An 18,012-nucleotide genomic window follows, 5' to 3' on the forward strand; every position below is an offset into this window, starting at 1 on the left:
TACTCGAGGAGAGGGAAATATCGAATTAAAACTTGAAAGAAATATTAGATTGCAGCCAGAAAATGTTAATCAAATCATCATCAAAAGGATTGATGTTCAAACAAAACACTTAAACATCAACATTAAAAAAAGTCTTTCCCTAGTGCTGCTGCTCCTCCTCTGCAGATTTGTTGTATTGTTCCATTTGTTTCTTGTATACTTCCATGGCTTCACTTGCTTTCGCATTCCAAACATCCCTTTCTTCTTCACTAAGCTCCTAATAAATCCAAACCCAAAAAATTCAACACAAACCCAATATCAATTAAACAAAAAAAAAGTTAAAAAATTGCAAAAATGGTGATTTTAGGATGATAACATACCTTCCATTTCACTGAAATCAGGGCATTAAGTGTAGAGTTGTTGATTCCTTGTCGTTCTTGTACCAGAGTTTTCCTTGCTTCTTTGCTGAACAAAAGGAAAGAAGATGCAGGCTTTTTAGGTTTATTAGGATCTGAATTCTGCTGCTTCTTTTGTTGACGTTTCTCTTTGGTTTTTTTAATGATATGATCAGTTTTCTCTTTCTTTTTAAGCAATTGAAGTGCTTCTTGTTTCTGTAGTTTCATCATCTCTTCTTCTTGTTTTTTAACATTCAATGCTTCTTCTTCCTTTTTCTGCTTGTAAACCTCCATTTCTTCCATGTATTTTTCCTTGTTCTTCTTTGCTATCTACAAAAATCCGTAACAAAAAATGAGACTACGTGCTCTTAAAGTTAAAGAAAAACATGGGATTTGTTCATTTTATTCATTTTTACCTCTTCATAAGGCTTTTTTTGTTCTTCAGTCATGTTCTTCCATTCTTCGCCCGCGATTTTCGCCGCTTCCAAAACGTTCTTGTTTCCGGTATCGGCGAGTAAAGCCGCCCTTCTCTCGTTGGAGAACAAAAAGAAAGCCGACATGGGTTGCTTAGGCTTTGAGGGATCCCTTTCTTTCTTGGTTTTTTTCTTGGTTTCTTTCTCACCTTCTTCCTTGAACTGCAAGTATTGTTCCAGTAACTCCATTGCTGTCTTTTGTTTATGCTCATCTTCAAAGAGTTTCATGGCTTCCGTCTCGCGTTTCTCTTTCGCAATCGCCTGTAAATACACTTCCTTTTCGGCTCGATATATCTCTTCGTAAGGCTTCTTTTCTTCGGCCATGATCGTCTTCCATTTCGCACCCAAAATATTCGAAACTTCTTTGAAATCAGCCTCGGATTCTCTTTCTTTATCTCTTTCCATTGATCTTTGCACCACAAAATGTAAGGTGGAGATGGCCTTTTCTTTTCAAATCCTCCTCCTTTGTTCATCGAAATTGCGAAATTCTGAAATAAAACCTGAAATTTAAATCACTAAAAAGGAATATAAAGCATAACCCAATGTAATAACAAAAAACAAAAAAAAAAGACATTTTACCATATTAGGCTTGAATTCCTTCATTTTCTGCAATTTCTTCAGCTCCATTTGCAATTTCTCTTGCTCTTTACCTTTATTTTCAATCTCTTCATCCTTCATCTTCAACATTTCATCTTTCTCTTTCAATAACTCTTCGGTCTTTTCTTTCTCTATCCTTAGCTTTTGAAGCATATCTTGCATTTCTTGCAAGTCTTTCTCGAAAGATTTCTTGCTCTGTTTCCCTTTGCCCGCGGCTTTTCCTTTGAGTGGTTGAGAGTCTCCGTCGTGGTTCTCTTTCGACGGATCTGATTTCATCGGAGAAGGAGCCTGTGTTGGGGAAAGCTGCTGTGAGAGCTTTTGTGCCAAAATATTGGCTTCATTTGTTGATAATGATGGTGATGATGATGATGGGTTCTTCTGTTTCAAGGCTTTTCTTCCATTGTTTCTTGATTTCCTTGGCACATCAACAACAACAGCTGTATCCGCCATTTTTTGGGGGGAGAGAAAAAAATTTAAGCTACAGAAATGTGTCTATTGATTTTGGGATAAATGAAGAAAAGCGGTGGTGCGTTTTTTAAAGAGGGGCTGACGGGGTGAGGAACGGTCTGGTTTTTCAAAATTCAAAATATAAGATGAACGTTGAACGGTCTGATTTTTCAAAATTCAAATTTAAGATGAACGTTGAATGGCTATTGAAGGGAAGATGGAGGTAAGATGGACTAAATTGAGCAAGTTTATTTTTTTTTTAAGCAGGTAATTGAACTCAAATCAAATATGGCTGGTAAAAATAAACCGTCCTCTCTATCAAAAAGACAAGACTAAATCAAAAGAAAAAACGCAAATCGACTCTTCTATGTTTTATGGTTCAATATACGTTTGACTCGTGTTTTAGGGAAAAAAGATATTAAGTACTTAATTGGAAAATAAAAACTCAAATACAATATTTTATATTAAAATTAAGAGTAAATTACACCATTAGTCACTTAATTATTTGTAAATTTTATTTTAGTCATTTAATTAAAAAGTTACAATTTAATCACTATTGTTTTCAATTTTTTTGTCACCCTACTATTAAGTGACATTTTTAGCTGGTATGGTAATTTTAGTCCCCAGTTTTTATATTTTATATCAATTTTACCTTAATTCTATATAAAATTATAAAAAACTCAAAATTATTTAAAATAGAAGATTCTATATAAAATTTTAGAAAATAAAATTTCAAAATGATATTGTTGAAGAACTAATATGTATAGGAAATAAAAAATTATCATTCAATACAGTTCAATAACAAATTGAAAATAATATAGAACAAAAAAAAAAATACATCATTACTTGCTTCCTCAGTGTTTCTTAAAGGCTTTAATCACTATTTGGCCCTTGAATTATACCTAATTTTCACAAATTGGTACCTAAACTTTTTTTGTCCCATTTTGGTACCTAAATTATAGTTCCGTTACACTTTTTTTATACTTGTTGTTAACAATGTTAAAAAGAATAGCAACAAATCAGAACACACCACATGCCCCCATTGACTATTGATGTGGACGATAACGTAGCTGCCGAACAGCGTTGACCGGAACAGTGTCTTTTTTTTTAAATATTTTTTTCTTACAATATTTTGTCTAGTCAATGCACAATCAATACGCTTAACGACCACGTCATCATCGACACCAGCAGTCAAAAGGGACACGTGGTGTGTTTTTTTTAAACACTGTTTAATGGCAAGGGCCAAAACGTGTAACATAATTATAGTTTAAATATCAAAATTGGACAAAAAAAGTTTAGTTTGATATATGAGGAAAAGAATATAATTCAGGGTCAAACAGTGAATAAAATTTTTCTCGAAATCAAATTAGTAATATCATCAAGTTAAATTCCATACCCTTAAAATAACATTCGGAACTCATATTATAGAGACTACAAATTTTTCTGTTTTAGATTCAATTCATTTAAATTGTATTGCAAAACTCAAATGTATACTCTACTTTATTTTTCTTTTCTTATAATAGAAAATGCTACGTGAAGTTTCTTTAATAATTTTCTAAAGGATGAGTATTGAATATTTTTATGCAAATAATACAGAAAGATTTGGAGGATTTAAAACAATTTTCTTAATTTTCTCACTATCTATTTTTGAAAATTTTATCTACTTTTATTTAGTTTTTAAATTTTCAAAATTTTAAAAATCATTTTTAATTATATATAAAATCAAGATCAAATTGATAAAAAATATAAAATTGTAACTTTTTAATTAACAATCAAAACAAAATAATTTACCTTAAAAATAAACTTAGATAGCAAGAAGTATATTCTCTCTTTAAAAATAAAATACAAGAATGCAATTTATTTCAAAATCAAGATAAAATTTTAAAATGAAATTCCATCAAGCACTTGGAACTTAATTCTATCCTGTTAAAAATGCTCGAACTTATACTTTGGTACAGAAAATATAACACAGTCACAAGTAGCAATAGCAATGAATTAGAGTCTTGATTCCAGTGATCATAGATCAATCTCAGTGTAACCTAAGATTTCTAAAACAATACTAAACTCATTTCATATTACAAAAGATCTTCTCCCATAACAGTTCCCCTCAAAAGCTTGTTTTCCAAAACACAGATACAGCAGAACAAAATCCAGGCACTAAAGAATTATGCAGTTAAGCTGGGCATATGCTTGTATACATTTGGAAGTGCAACAAAAGAAAGGGTTACAATACACGTATCATCATCCTACTCATCATCTGAAGTAATCTTTTGTTTTTTCCATTTGTATGCAGCTTCCAAAATCTTGAGGTTCGTCGCCTGGTTTTCTTCAGGGAATACATAATCGAAGTATTCTTCATACCTGCCAAGCCAGATGATTCAACATTTAGTGTTGCAGCAAAACACAGACATGCATTATAAGTACCATAGAGGTCCCTATTTCAGGAGTCAGATTGCATTTTGCCCACTTTACTAAAAAAATTTAGACAAATTAATCCCTGTTAAAAACTGACATCCAACGAAAGAACCAAACAGTTACACGTGGTATGTCATGTGTACCTCGTGCTGACGTACAAGGACCAGTTTTTAACATAAAAAATGAATGAAATTTTTAATAGAAAGACAGGATGCTCTTTGGTCTAATGTACAAAGACTAATTTGTCCATTTTCCTAATGGAAGGTAATTTTGTTCGAATGGGGGCTTATAATTGTGAAATCAGAAAAGAAAATAATTAATGGAAATGAGGAAAATATAAGTAGACCCTTTATGGTAGTAGACAAAACAAAGAAAAAGAAACTCTCAATTTAAGGGGCTAGGGAACACGAAAATTCTTCCCTGAAGTGCACACACAAATATCTAATTTTTACCAAAACATTTAACATCTTTTGTTAAAACTATTGGTATTGCGTGCACAAAACTATTTCACTTTTTTAGAAATATTCGTATTGGTATAAATTAGAAATATTGGTAAAAGGTTAAATTGCTGGGTACACTCCCCGGGTGTACAGCAGAATTGTCCTATGAAACATAGGGAAACTATGTTGACTTGCATGCTCAATGGTTTTATACCACGGTTCCTAATTGTTCGATTCAAGAAAACAACTAAAGATGCAGGGAAAGCACAAAACAGTAACATGAGAGATCCAAGTAACTTGCAGAAGACAAGAAGTAAATGATAAGGAGTTACATACCCAGTAACACCACCATCTTCACTCGTAATTTGCTTCCTCTTTTTGAGTTTTTTAGGCAACTTAGACTGGACTACGCTAATGTCACCAAGCTCACCGAAACTGCTTTCCGTTTTAAGCCACTCTTCCAGGAGCATAGCCCGCTCTTCTTTCAGTTCTGGTGCTGACGTTCTATAATAGTTAACTGCTCTTTCAAAGACTCCTGATAAAAATAGACAAATAAAAGGTAAGAATTGGTTATACTAATACATAATCAAAGTAAATGTATAACAGGCAGCAAAAATTGGATTGGTCTGAACTCACTTCTTGCACGCTGAACACATTCCTTCTTTGCTTCGTGATTATATTCCTCAACCCCATCTTGTGGCAAGTCCGAACTCTCATCATTCTCCTCCATTGCAGAGGCTTCAAAGTTTGCATAACTAATCCACACCTTCAAGTGCTTCGTGCGATCTAATAGTCTCTCGTACAATCCTCTAGTTCGTTCATATTCACCTTCAGAAATTTCAAAATCTATGTATGCCTGTCAACAAAGAATATGAAGCATTACCACATAACATCATTAGAATTGAATATTATTTAAGACTAAAAACAATCAGTCAAGAAAGATACGATGAGAAAATGGAGAAATCACCCTTAAAGACACCCCATCGCTGTCCAAATTTTAGTACCATGTATATATCTACTAGCAAACATGCAACTAGTTATAAACTGAAGTTTTCACCAGAAAGACATCAGCCATTTCACTGGAGAAACATTAATCATGAGATGAGAAATACTTATTGGATGAGTTATGAAGCAATAAGACAAAATTATCGAGCATTACCAACAAAAAGACAAGTAATTCACCCTCCAAACCCAGAACTTGTTGTAATAGTTTCTGCCTTAATAGGGTAAATACAATCACAAAGATAAACAACATAAAACAGTTGCTCATAGGGTAAATACCTTCCACAATAACTCCGGCATGTCCAAAGCTGGTTGTGTGATGGCAAGCTCAAAAATAGCTCTTGCACGCTCTGTTTCAGCTAATGATCTTTCTAACTCAGCATATTTGCTCCATGCATAGCAGTTCTCAGGTGCCCACTCCAGATACTTCTCATACAGTTTTCGGCAACGGTCAATATTACCAAGTTGCAGCTCAATTTCAATATACTTCTTAAAGATCTGAATTTGAACAAAACAACATACTGAGAAAAGTTCATGTTAAAAGTAGTCAAACTTATAAACTTTCAGCATAAGCTGGACATTTACCTTATCTTTAGGTGCCTTTCCAATAGCATTTCCCAAGATTTGCCGCGCACCCATGAGATTGAGCTGTCTTATTTCAAACTGTGCAGCAAGAAGCCAGATCTTTGCAAAAGAAAACTTCTCGTGTGGAATAAGCTTAAGGCACTCCCTGGAAATTTTTTAAATTAATGAGGAACTATTCAATGTCTATTACAACCAACCACAAATATGAATGGTGAAAAACATCCAAAAACTGAATGATTCTTTAGAATACACCATATGTCTATGGATGAGGGAGACAAGATAAAAATCAAAATAACATTTGATGCATGCTATAAATGTAACAATAATTGACTACCTACTGACTACCATAAAACCACCACCATATAATCACAAGATAATACATTAACTCATGTCAAAGAGAAACAATGCAAATGCTGAAATGTTTTCTTTCTATTTTAAACAACATCATTTCTCATGACATTTTAGATATAATGAGCTGTCTTACAAATAAACCAGAAGAGAGGCACCAATGCAAAACAAGGAAATATGGGAACAAAAACACTACCATGAAAAGAACGAAGATACTGATAACACAAAGAAATAGAACACTCAATGAGAAAAAAGGTGAAACAAAGCTAACGTCGAATGTTAAATTTTAGATTTTCTTCTTTCCTTTTCCCTTTTTATTGGCACATTACAGGGTAATGAAATGGACTGTTAGCAGAACATGAAACCAAAACATGCAAACATTCAAATAGTAGGCAACTGGCAAATTTCTTGCAGAGTTCAGTTGACAAGATTTATTAGTAAAGCAATTATTTCACTTGCAATTTAGCAACAGTAGCAACCAACAGAACCATAAATCCATTGCAAGAACATAAAGATACCTGTACACATCTCTCGTCCGCTCCATATCCCCAGCATCAAGCTCCTCATATAAAGCATAATTAATCCTAAATTACAAGTAAACCATAAGTTGGTTAGTACAGAACTATAATATTAAACCAAGCATACAACCATTAGGCACACAAAAACTCACCACAAGTAAATATATCTCTGCCAATATCGCTTCTCCTCAGCTGGAGGAACATTAGCAATAGCTCTCTCATAAACCTCCCTAATCCTCCCCTTACTGCCTACACTCTCTTCCAACCTTATATAATCAAACCAAGCATCATAATTCAATGGATTCTTCCTGACTTCATCCTCATACTGAAACCTCCTCTTCCCCACAATGGCATCCTCAATCCCTTCCTTATCTCCATATTGCTTCTCAAAAGCCACAAACTTTCTATACAAATCCTCTGCACTACCTTTGGGTATATGATCGAGGGCAAACTTGTAAATACACCGAGCTCGTTCCGTTTCCTTACACCGTTCCTCAAATTCGGCGAATGCAACGAATAACTGCTCTGCATCTTCTTCATCCGCCAGCTTCTCCACCGCACGTTCGTACACATTCCTAGCCCGTACAATCTCCCCATTCTTCATCTCGAATTTGGCATATCTAATCCAAGCTCCGACTTTGGGGTGGCACTGAACGAACCGTTCGTAAATTGCACGGGCGCGTTCGACTTCGTTGTAACGGAGCTCGAATTTGATGTAGGAAAGCCAACCTTGTTGGTCAGGCATCCACGACATCCAGCGTTCGAAAATCTGGCGAGCTCCGGCGACGTTCCCTAACATTTCTTCCATGTGGATGTACTTGTACCAAAGCTGGTCCACGCGCGGGAGGAGCGTAACGGCACGGTCCCAAACATTCCTCGCGTGGTTGATGAACTTGTTCTTCATCTCCACTTCGGCGTATTTCAACCACAATGTGTGGTTCCGGTAATCGACTTCCAGAGCGCGCTCCCACACGCTCCTCGCTCGATTGAAGTCCTTTTGAGACTCTTCCCATTGGGCGTACTTGATCCAAACACTTTGGTTCCACCGAACGCGGCGAATTAGGTCTTCGAACTCCTTGCGTTTGCGGAGGCGATAGTCGGCGAGTTCAGTTGGGTCCGTAATCTTTTGCTTAGGCGGCCGGATTTCCGCCTCTTGACGTTCTCGAGCTTCTCGGAGGATCTGTTCGGCGGTAATCTGGATTGGTGCCGGAGTTTTATTTTTTACACGGGTCGGTCGAGGGAGTTTGACCTCCGTGTCTTTACGGGTCAAATACCCGAGCGAAGGGTCAGCATCTTTGGATGCCATGCTTCACGATCCGACACGGGATACGAGTCAGATCCGGAAAGAACCAGCGGACACGGCGGTGGGTGAGAACTGAGATGAGAAGAAAGAAAACTGATTTGACACGGCGGCAGGTGAGAACTGAGATGAGAAGGAAAAAAAAAACTAATTTGCAGAGAGAACAGGGACGATGGCAGGAGGAAGATGATGATAGACGAAAGAAAAGATATTTCAAATCAAATGAACAAAAAAATTAGGGTTGTAAATTGTAATTCTAGGAGGGAGAATAATAAATATCCCACTTAAATTTAAAGGTTAAATTTGGTCACGGATAAGTTTTTGTTGTTGTTGAAACTTTTTAATTGATATAATAATAATTTTGATCCTTATTTTTATATTTTTATTAGTTTAAATTTGATCAAAAGTGACTATAAAAACATAACATGTTATTGTTTGGTGTTTAAAATGACTTTTAAAATTATTTTAATCTAAAATAAGTTCTATTATTTAAATTGTGTTTTAATTAGATTTATTTATCTTAATCAAGGTCTTCTTAAATTTTGAAAGGGTTTAGACAAAAAAAATTAGGACGGTTTAAAACATCCATTTTAATGTTATTATCTTATTTTTATATATTAGGTATTTTTAGTACATAATTTTGTGAAGGTATTTATAACACATAAAATTAAATCTATAATAATACATAATACTATAATGTAAATACTAATAAAATATTAAGACACATGTATATAAAATTTTAACAAATAAAATTATCTATAATTATTAAATAGAGTAAATTAAACCCTATTTTAGAGTGACCTTGGGTGTAGATCACCCTATTAAATATTAAATTAAAATAATGTAAATATTTTTAATATTTTTTAAAGAACGACATGGGCAACTTAAAACAGGCTTGAGCTAATTATTTACAAATAGAATTGTTCATGGGCTGGGTTCAGTTCTAACAAAATTTTAGGCCTAGGCTCGACTCTAAAATAGGTCTAAATTGTTGCCCAAGCCCAACCCAGATAAAAATGCTAAAATTTAAACCCAGTCCGACCCGCCTGCAATACATTTTTAAAATTTTTAATCTTTATATAAAAAAATCTAAAAAATATAATACACCAAATATACTAAAAATATTAAAATAAATATTTTCTAACAATTTGAAAATAAATTTAAAAAGTCTATATTCAAACATTAACAACAAAAGAGTAGCAACATCATAATGAAATGGTAGCAAAACAATGGTAAAAAGTGAGAAAACAGCAACGGTTTTTTTATTGCAAATTCAGGCTGGAGCAGGCTAGGCCCAAGCCAAAACACCTTAGTGGAGGCCCAACCCATTTTCTAAACGAATTTTATTTTTTGCCCAAACTCATTTCCCTAATCTATATTTTTGTCTAAGCCCTCCTATTTTCGGGCAAGCATTCGAGCTAAGTCGAGTGGCTCGACCCATGGATAACTCTATTTTCAGATATGGGTGAGCTTGGGCAAAATATTAACCTCGTATTTTGGACCGCAACGAGCTTAGGCAAATATAAAGTGTGTTAATGTCATGCTTAAGTCCAACTAGAATTCCTAAACTCTAAAAAAATTATGATATATCTATCAACTATTGTTAACGGTGCGACTATGTGGCGCTAATAAAATTTTTGTCATACAAACTTTAACCAAAGCATAAAAAATTTAAATATTATATTTATCATTAATATTTCACGTTAGATGAGTATTTAGTACATTAATAGTGTATCTTTTATATTCTACAAATAATTTTAAAATTTAGACATGTATCTTTTAATATTTTACTATAATTTTAGCTATGAGTTTAAAATTTCCACTAACACTTTAAGTAAAATCAAATGAAACTTTCAAAATTTCAAGTAAAATCACACGTCGAGATTTCATAATATATATATATTTAGTATTAGGCAAAATAATTAAATTAGAGACAAAAATATTTTATGATAAAATAAAATATAAGGTTTCATTGAAATGCTAAAATCTTATTAAATATTAGAGCGCTTTTGCATAAGATTAAAAATTAATACTACAGTTAATATAAATATATTTATTAATTAACTGAAAACATAATAAATATATTAAGCTAATAGAATTAATAAGATTTAAACTAAAAATATTATCAAATTTATCATAAAAATAGACAAATTCTATATAAAGAAAAGAGGCAAATTAAAAACTTTTGATGGCAAACATAATTATTTAAAAAATATTGATTATAAGGATTAAAATATTATATTATTTTCTTTTAACAACTTTTTAGGGCCTAAAATACAACTTGACAAAAATTAAGGGGTCGGATGTTCGGCTAAGGGCCTGTTTTGTCTTAAAAAATGGAAAAAATATTTTTTATCTTAAAATATTTTTTAAGGAGATTCAAATGGATTCATTAATGAGTTAAGTCAAAATATTCATTCAATTAACTATTCATAAAATATAAATTATTTAATTATTTTTAAATAATATTTATATATTTTATAATTAATTAATATGTTTTTTATTATGACAGAACAAACTAATAAGAAGTACTATGTTTTTTTTCTGATTTTTTTGTCCATTTGTATTTTAGTTAATATTTTTAAAGTTTTTATGGTTCTGTAAATGTTTGGAATTGAATTGCAATTGAAAAAATTCAGGACATTTTTATCCAGTAAATGTTAGCTTTTGTTACAAATTGGACTTATTTAATTATTTTTATCAATATAGAGACTAAATTGATACATTTAATAATAGAGGACTAATTTGATCTAGTGCCTACAATACAGGGACCTTCTAGGTACTTTAACCTATAATCATATATTATTCTTCCCATATGCAAGCAGATAGGTCCAACTAATGTGACAAACTGTCACCAAAGAAAAAGACAAACAAACTCAAATTAATTTTATTTTGGGTTAATCTACTATTTAGTATCTGAATATAGCTTTAATGTTCAATTTAGTAACTAAGTATTTTTTTCCTAATCTTGAGTTTAGCTTAAATGTTTCTTTTGGTACTTTGGTGCCTAGTTTTTTTTCAAGTGAAGTACTTCAATTTAGTTTCAATATTTAATTTGGTATTTGAGTTTTTTGTCCCAAATAAGTATCTATATTTTTTTATTAGAGCATATGTGCCAAATATTAATTGGATCCGATGATGCCATTTGATCTAGGTATCAAATTAAATACTAAAGTCGAACTCAAGTACCAAATTAAGACAAAAAATTTAGGTATCAAATTGAGCATTAAAACTGAACTCAAGTATCAAATGATATATTGTCTCTTTTTTAATCTGGGTAAATAAACCCAAAGTCACTAAATTATTAGTAAATTTATATTTTGGTCACTCAACTTTAAAAAGTTACAAAATATTTATTAAACTATTCGAAAGTTTTTATTTTAAGTTCAGTGACGAAAATTTTCGAATAATTTAATAACTAAAACATAAATTTATTAATAATTTAATGATGTAATTTACTATTTTTTTATTTTTATATAATTAAAGTATTCATATTATAAAATCATGTTCTTCAACCCTCTCTCTCGCCATTCGTTATCAACATCGTCAAAAGAATCAAATTTCCTTCTCTCTTTCTCTCTCTTTCTACTGATCAGCCATTTCTCTTTGAGAGAGAGAAAAAAAAGCTTAAAATTTGAGGCACACCGCAGAGAAAGAGAGAGAGCATTTGTTCACTTATAAGGAAGAATGGCAGTTCCCAAGGTTTGTTTCATGGCTGTTTTTGCAGCTCTTGTTTTTGCCATGGCTGTTGATGCCCAGTCTTCTGCTCCCGCCCCTGCTCCCACAAGCGACGGTTAGTTCTTTCTTTAAAAAAAAATTCCTACTGACGTTTTAGATCTGGCTTCCGAGATCAAATGCCATTTTAGATTTTAAATGATTAAGAAAATTTTTATTAATTTTTTGGGGCGCGACAGGGAACTCAATTGATTTAGGGATTGCGTACGTGTTGATGCTGGTGGCGTTGGTGCTCACTTACCTCATCCACGCTGCTGATTTCTGTTTTAGCTTTTGATTTTGATTTTTTAATTTTTGCATTTGAACAATTTATGTGAAACAATGGTTGGTTGGTCTCGATTTGAGTCCTAAAAGGGTTGTTTTTGTGAGTTCAGATATTAATTGTTGGGATTCGTTGATAATGTCAATTTTTTTTTTAATCTTTGGTGTTAGTCTCTTTAATCTTCTATCATTTGCTAATTCTCTTTTTGCTGCTGTATCATCCATTTTTCGTCTCTCAAATCCTAATGGATTTAGCTTATTCTGGAAAGCTGTGATGCTGCTGAAAATAATCATTTGGATTAATTGTATTTCAAAATAAAATTAAAATTTGAACGTTCAAGTCACCTTTTTAATAAAAATTTGAAGAAAAGTTGTAGAGCCCATTAATTAAGGGTGAGTTCACGTTCGGCTCTGTTTGTTTGTCTGTTTCTTTTACTAATTTTAGATTTTTGGATTTATTTTAATAGCTTTTCAACATTATTCAGTGAAGTTTTAATATTTTTATAAATATTTTTAAAATTAAAATTTCAAGTTAATTAAAAATAATCAATAGCTATTATATAATAACTTTTGAAAAATATTTTTCTTTAGTGTTTTAAAATTATTTTCATTATTTTAAACATAAATATTTATTTATTTTCATAAAATAAAAATAATATAAATTAAATAAAAATACAATTCAATTGGAGTGAACGTGATTTTTTTATTTATATTCCATAATTCGTTTAAACATGTCGATATTTTCAATTATTCCAACTTTCGTGTTCAACCCTAACATTAAAGCATGATGGTTTTCTTTTTCTTTTCGAGGTGAAAATAATAAGAATGTCTTACATGTATTACAAAACAGATTCAGTTTAATCATAATAGCTTGACTATATTATATAAATTGAGTTTAAATTTAATTAATATCATTATAGATGTATATTTAATAAAATAGACGTGTGGCAAAAAATTGAATAATATGAATTCGAATACACTTAAATATGTAATGTTTTATACTTTGGCTCATTTAATGTAACTTCTTAAATATAAATAGAAAAAGGAAGTATGTTCTAGCGTCATGGGCCAAAAATCGAAGTTCGTGATGAATACATACAAAACATCTCATGAAGGTCAATTGATTAATGAGACTCATTTGATCTACTCAAATTGACTCAATTTGTGAAACAAACTAGTTTATTTGAAACATTGGTGGCCCAGTGAAACACTTCAATAAAATTCAAGTTATCATAGTAAATATTATAAGTCCCAATAAATAAGATAGATAAACTTTGATCTTAACCGTCGATATAATATAAACTGTACTCAACTATAAATAAAAGATTTCCACCTCATTTGTAATGATTTACTCAAATACCTCAAATACTAAGAGCAACTAGTTCTCCACAGACTGAAAAAGAAACAAATTGCAAAGAACAAATAAAGTGTTAATATTTAGTACACTAACAACTTAAAAAAATTACCACGAGTTTTTAAAATAATTATTATTTTAATATTTTACTATACATTTAATAAGATACTTGTCGACCCTTTTACTAGAGTCTAAAAATTCCATTCATTTTTACTATTACAAAGTGGTTCATATATCTCAACATAAGGTACATGTGAAGTGCCATGCGTCACAATCTGATTATTTCGTCAACCATACTAGTTATTAACTGTAAAAATGAATGAAAATTTTTAAAAACAAAAATCAATTTACTCTTTGATCTAACTACCAAGAACTAAATTGCCTCTTTTTTAATACAAAGGACAAAACTTAATCAAACTCCTAGTACAAAAGTCTATATGCTTTTACCTTTTCAAACTCTATTTACTTCTTTGCACCATATCCAAAGGACATTTTTAATCAGAATCTCACAACGTGAGCTAGAATTGTGAAACTCAAGAAGACAGTAACAAACAACACCTTACAGGTTGCTGTTAACTGTAACACGACGGAGTTGAAGTCGGAGTTTAGCAGCTGATCTGATCAGCTTTTTTTTTTCTTTTTTCCAGAAGATTGAAAACAGGGGGGGTTATTAGAAAAGTGGGGACTTTCAAAGCTTGAAACATAATTTCCATACAAACAATTAAGGCAACGAATGTGTTTTAAGGAGGGCTTGGTCCAGTACATAAGTTGGAGAGACAGATCACACATACTGTTTCATTGATTCGTACATATTAAATTGAAGATCAAAGCCACATAGAATAAAGCCCTCCTATTATATGCATATTAGCACACTAACCCATAGCATACTTCTGGGTCCAGCTCCGAGCAGTTGTCTCGTACTTAGCCCTGTCGGTCTTGTACATGTGGGCAATCTCTGGCACCAAGGGATCATCGGGATTTGGGTCCGTCAAAAGTGAGCAGATTGAGAGCAATACCTAGAATCAAAATACAAATAAGAACACATTCCCCACACTTCAAATACCAGTAAAACCGAAGCAACCAAAAGATACATGATGCAAAGCAAACTACTTGGGCAGTAGATGAAATGCTAGGGTTGCTCTAACGTTCATTTTTAAACCAGTGCAATTTTTTAATGGTTTCATGAAGAATTGCTAATAGATGACATAACAGAGAAATGTATTATTATTCAAATTAAGATATGTATATGCTTCAAGACATGTTGAACAATAACCTTGGATATGGTGAGGGCAGGGCTCCACTGCTCCTTCAAAATATCGAGGCAAATGCTGCCATTGCTGTTAATATTAGGGTGAAAGACCTTTGTCCTGAATGCAACCTGAATTCAAGGGGAAAATATAATAATAAAAATAATAAGTACAAAAGAAGAAAAAAAGATAACCAAACAAAACTAAATGAGAAACTTGCTAGTCATGAATCAGCTGCTAAACGAGTATGTTAGAAGGCCATTAAGGCGGAAAAAGAGTATGAAATAACATCACCATGTAATTACGAGAATTAGCATGAGTCTAGCTCAGGATTGACAAGCCAGTATCAATAGCATACAAATATATTTCTCTAAAAAAATTTCATGTATTCTATCTTAAATTATATGAGCGACATCATTGTTGGATAAAATTATAAACATTCCTATGGTGTCCATGCACAGTAGCTTTGTTTAAACAAAAAGTATATAGTAAATGTGAGGAGCCATAATGAAACATCTATCTGCATGTAACAGAGAAGGCTTACCTGAGACTGTTTACAAAAGTTAAAAATAACAATAGATCATGTAAACTTTGGCACTGAAAACCACCTAATAATAGCCTTTCACATATAAACTAAACCATTAGACACCTAGCATGCATATGCATGCACCACTGTGCATGCATACATGCCAAAAGGAAAATAATTGTGTAACAGAATAAGCTAACAAAAGCTACAAAGAGTTAGCTTTTACTCATTTCAATGCCAAGCAATGTTTGCACAAGCCATTTACCCTGTAAAGACACCATGGTCACAGAGTATTTACAGTAAGGAATTAGCTAAATAACATGAAGGCTTTAAAACATTTATGCTCATACATATCCCTCCAAAGGTTGAAACGTAGAATGGGGGATGTAGGAACATCGGTCAATTAAAAGAAGAGTCACATATACAAGACTTGCATGGAAAAAGAATTTGCAGTATATAGAGGGATATGCAATTTTGTCTCTAGACACATAAAATGGCATGTTTCTAAAACGTAAAAGAAAGTCAGTTACAGTTATATACACAGTCAAGAAAAGTAGACATACACAATATTCAGTTAAGCCAGAAATAACGTAAAATAGAAGGCTAAGGAATAAGATTAAGTGCCTTGGGTGGCTTAAATGGATAGTCCGGAGGGAAATGAATGGTGACTAGAAACACTCCACCGGCATATGGACTGTCAGGTGGACCCATAATAGTCGCTTGCCAATGAAACATGTCTTCAGCAACAGGGCCTTATTTCAATGGTAAAATGAAGTAAAACATCAGCTAGATGCAAAAACCAAAACAGCAAGTAACATTTAACTGAATTAATGATACAAAAATAAGCTCTGATATGCAATATTTAAAAAAAAAAAAAAGTTTCTTCTCCAAAACATGATCATTTCCTCACAAATTAACCTATAATAACATGAAAATGAATAACAATCAATAGGCACCAAAAGGAAACCATTAACAATTTAGAATGAAACAGAATCCAATGATGTGAATCTAAAACTTTAATCAATGGAATCATCATGATCAACATCATATCCCTAATAAAAACTATAGATCCATCATATACATAAATAATTATCTCATGTCATGATTTAAAAAAAATTAAAAAAGAAGTGAAGTTTCATGAAAACAAAACTAAAAAAGGATGAAAAGAATAAACAACAAGAAGTAAAGAAATTGATGCTAGAAAAAAGAGAAAAGAAAGAAGAAATTGAACCTGCACTGCAAGAGGTAGGAGGATCTTTCTGTAGATCCTTGAGCTCCTTCAAGATCCGCTTTGAAGCCATCGCCTAAACCCTAAAACAAACAAAAAAGTATCTTAAAAGGAAAAAAGAAAAAAAAAACGAAATTCAAATCAAAGCTAGATCGCCTTCAACGAAGATTAACACGGACCAAAAAAAATCTAAAATAAAGAGAAACAAAATAGAAAATTACAGAGCTAATTGGAGAAATTTTGAGAGAAAAAGTAGCTGAGAGATCCTCCTGTCCTGGGTTAATTTTTATTTTGTTTGGTAGTCGCTGAAAATAGCTAAAAAACAGAGTAAAGAGAAAAAATAAAAATAATAAAAAGGTTTAAAAAGGAGAGGATGAGAGGTTGAATAATAATTTTTTGGGTAAAATACACCCAAGGTCACTAAACTATTAGTATGTTTACGTTTTAGTCACTTAACTTCAAAAAGTTATAAAACAGTCATTGAACTAGTCAAAAGTTTTATTTAAGTCACTGGGTTGTTAAGATTTTTTTCAGGCTAGTAAGCTCCAAGTGACCATTCAATGATCAATATGATGGATCTGTATTTATCGACAAGTAGAACAAACCTTAAATCCAAGTCGATTTAACACTCAATGTCAAAGATCGAAGAAAAAAGTTATTTAGATTTTAGTTCAAAAATTCATGATGTTTAAAATTGTTTTATAAAAAAAACTTAATATGTAAAAGAGAAGGGAATGAGAGGTTTCTATTGATGTAGGCAATGTGAACAGGGAAAGCCATACAAATGCGATTTTAACAACCCAATGACTTGAAATAAAACTTTTGAATAGTTCAATGATCATTTTGTAACTTTTTGAAGTTGAGCGATCAAGATATGAACCTATTAATAGTTCAGTGACCATGGGGCGTAATTTACCCTTTCTTTTAGAAATATTTAATAAAAAAATAGGAGAATTGGGTTGTGTTCTTGCGTTCTCATTGGCTATCTTCGCGGACCTCTTGTACGATTTTTTGTAATAAAATGTATTTTATTTTATTACTGCTACTGTAATAACAATTATCTCTGTTTAAATTATTTTAATTTATTCTCAATTCTTTTATATTACAAAATAAATATTTCAATTTTAAATTAGTAATAGAAATATAAAAGTCTTTTTTTTAA

The 18,012-nt window shown here is 32.0% G+C and overlaps 3 protein-coding genes across 4 annotated transcripts; all 3 read right to left on the reverse strand.

Annotated features, from left to right (window-relative positions):
- Nucleotides 1-20: 20 nt before the first annotated feature.
- Nucleotides 21-1,966, reverse strand: LOC105801931 (high mobility group B protein 6). Its single transcript, XM_012633289.2, is given in 5 exon segments — nt 21-256; nt 360-704; nt 791-1,224; nt 1,227-1,335; nt 1,427-1,966. Coding segments are annotated over 5 exon segments (1,473 nt in total). The 5' UTR covers nt 1,895-1,966; the 3' UTR covers nt 21-139.
- Nucleotides 1,967-3,870: 1,904 nt separating this feature from the next.
- Nucleotides 3,871-8,750, reverse strand: LOC105801929 (uncharacterized). Its single transcript, XM_012633287.2, has 7 exons — nt 7,352-8,750; nt 7,200-7,265; nt 6,334-6,478; nt 6,028-6,246; nt 5,383-5,602; nt 5,083-5,281; nt 3,871-4,252 (listed from the first exon to the last, which is right to left on the reverse strand). Exons 1-7 carry the CDS (start codon nt 8,503-8,505, stop codon nt 4,138-4,140), a joined length of 2,118 nt encoding a protein of 705 aa, XP_012488741.1. The 5' UTR covers nt 8,506-8,750; the 3' UTR covers nt 3,871-4,137.
- A 5,766-nt stretch (nt 8,751-14,516) lies between these two features.
- Nucleotides 14,517-17,230, reverse strand: LOC105801928 (ubiquitin-conjugating enzyme E2-17 kDa). Of its 2 annotated transcripts, none has more exons than XM_012633285.2 (5): nt 17,072-17,230; nt 16,854-16,933; nt 16,247-16,374; nt 15,123-15,227; nt 14,517-14,865 (listed from the first exon to the last, which is right to left on the reverse strand). In XM_012633285.2, the coding sequence occupies exons 2-5, from the start codon at nt 16,921-16,923 to the stop codon at nt 14,722-14,724; spliced, it is 447 nt and encodes a 148-aa protein (XP_012488739.1). In that variant the 5' UTR covers nt 16,924-16,933; nt 17,072-17,230; the 3' UTR covers nt 14,517-14,721. The 2 variants fall into 2 exon arrangements, with proteins under 2 accessions (XP_012488739.1, XP_012488740.1); XM_012633286.2 differs by having other exon boundaries at nt 16,854-16,954; nt 17,072-17,163.
- Between the last annotated feature and the right edge of the window lie 782 nt (nt 17,231-18,012).

The sequence above is a fragment of the Gossypium raimondii genome, chromosome 11 (assembly GCF_025698545.1).
Source record: "Gossypium raimondii isolate GPD5lz chromosome 11, ASM2569854v1, whole genome shotgun sequence".
In the NCBI taxonomy this organism is placed as follows: domain Eukaryota; kingdom Viridiplantae; phylum Streptophyta; class Magnoliopsida; order Malvales; family Malvaceae; genus Gossypium; species Gossypium raimondii.

Excerpts from the sequence above, each read along its gene's own strand:
- LOC105801929 (XM_012633287.2), bottom strand. The coding sequence starts at position 8,505 with ATGGCATCCAAAGATGCTGACCCTTCGCTCGGGTATTTGACCCGTAAA. Across the intron at positions 6,479-7,199 it reads CGGACGAGAGATGTGTACAG|GGAGTGCCTTAAGCTTATTC; the intron begins GTATCTTTATGT and ends AAAAATTTCCAG. Across the intron at positions 5,603-6,027 it reads TGCCGGAGTTATTGTGGAAG|GCATACATAGATTTTGAAAT; the intron begins GTATTTACCCTA and ends CTTTGTTGACAG.
- LOC105801928 (XM_012633285.2), bottom strand. The coding sequence starts at position 16,923 with ATGGCTTCAAAGCGGATCTTGAAGGAGCTCAAGGATCTACAGAAAGAT. Across the intron at positions 16,375-16,853 it reads TCCTACCTCTTGCAGTGCAG|GCCCTGTTGCTGAAGACATG; the intron begins GTTCAATTTCTT and ends CATTGAAATAAG. Across the intron at positions 14,866-15,122 it reads CTGCCCTCACCATATCCAAG|GTATTGCTCTCAATCTGCTC; the intron begins GTTATTGTTCAA and ends TTTTGATTCTAG.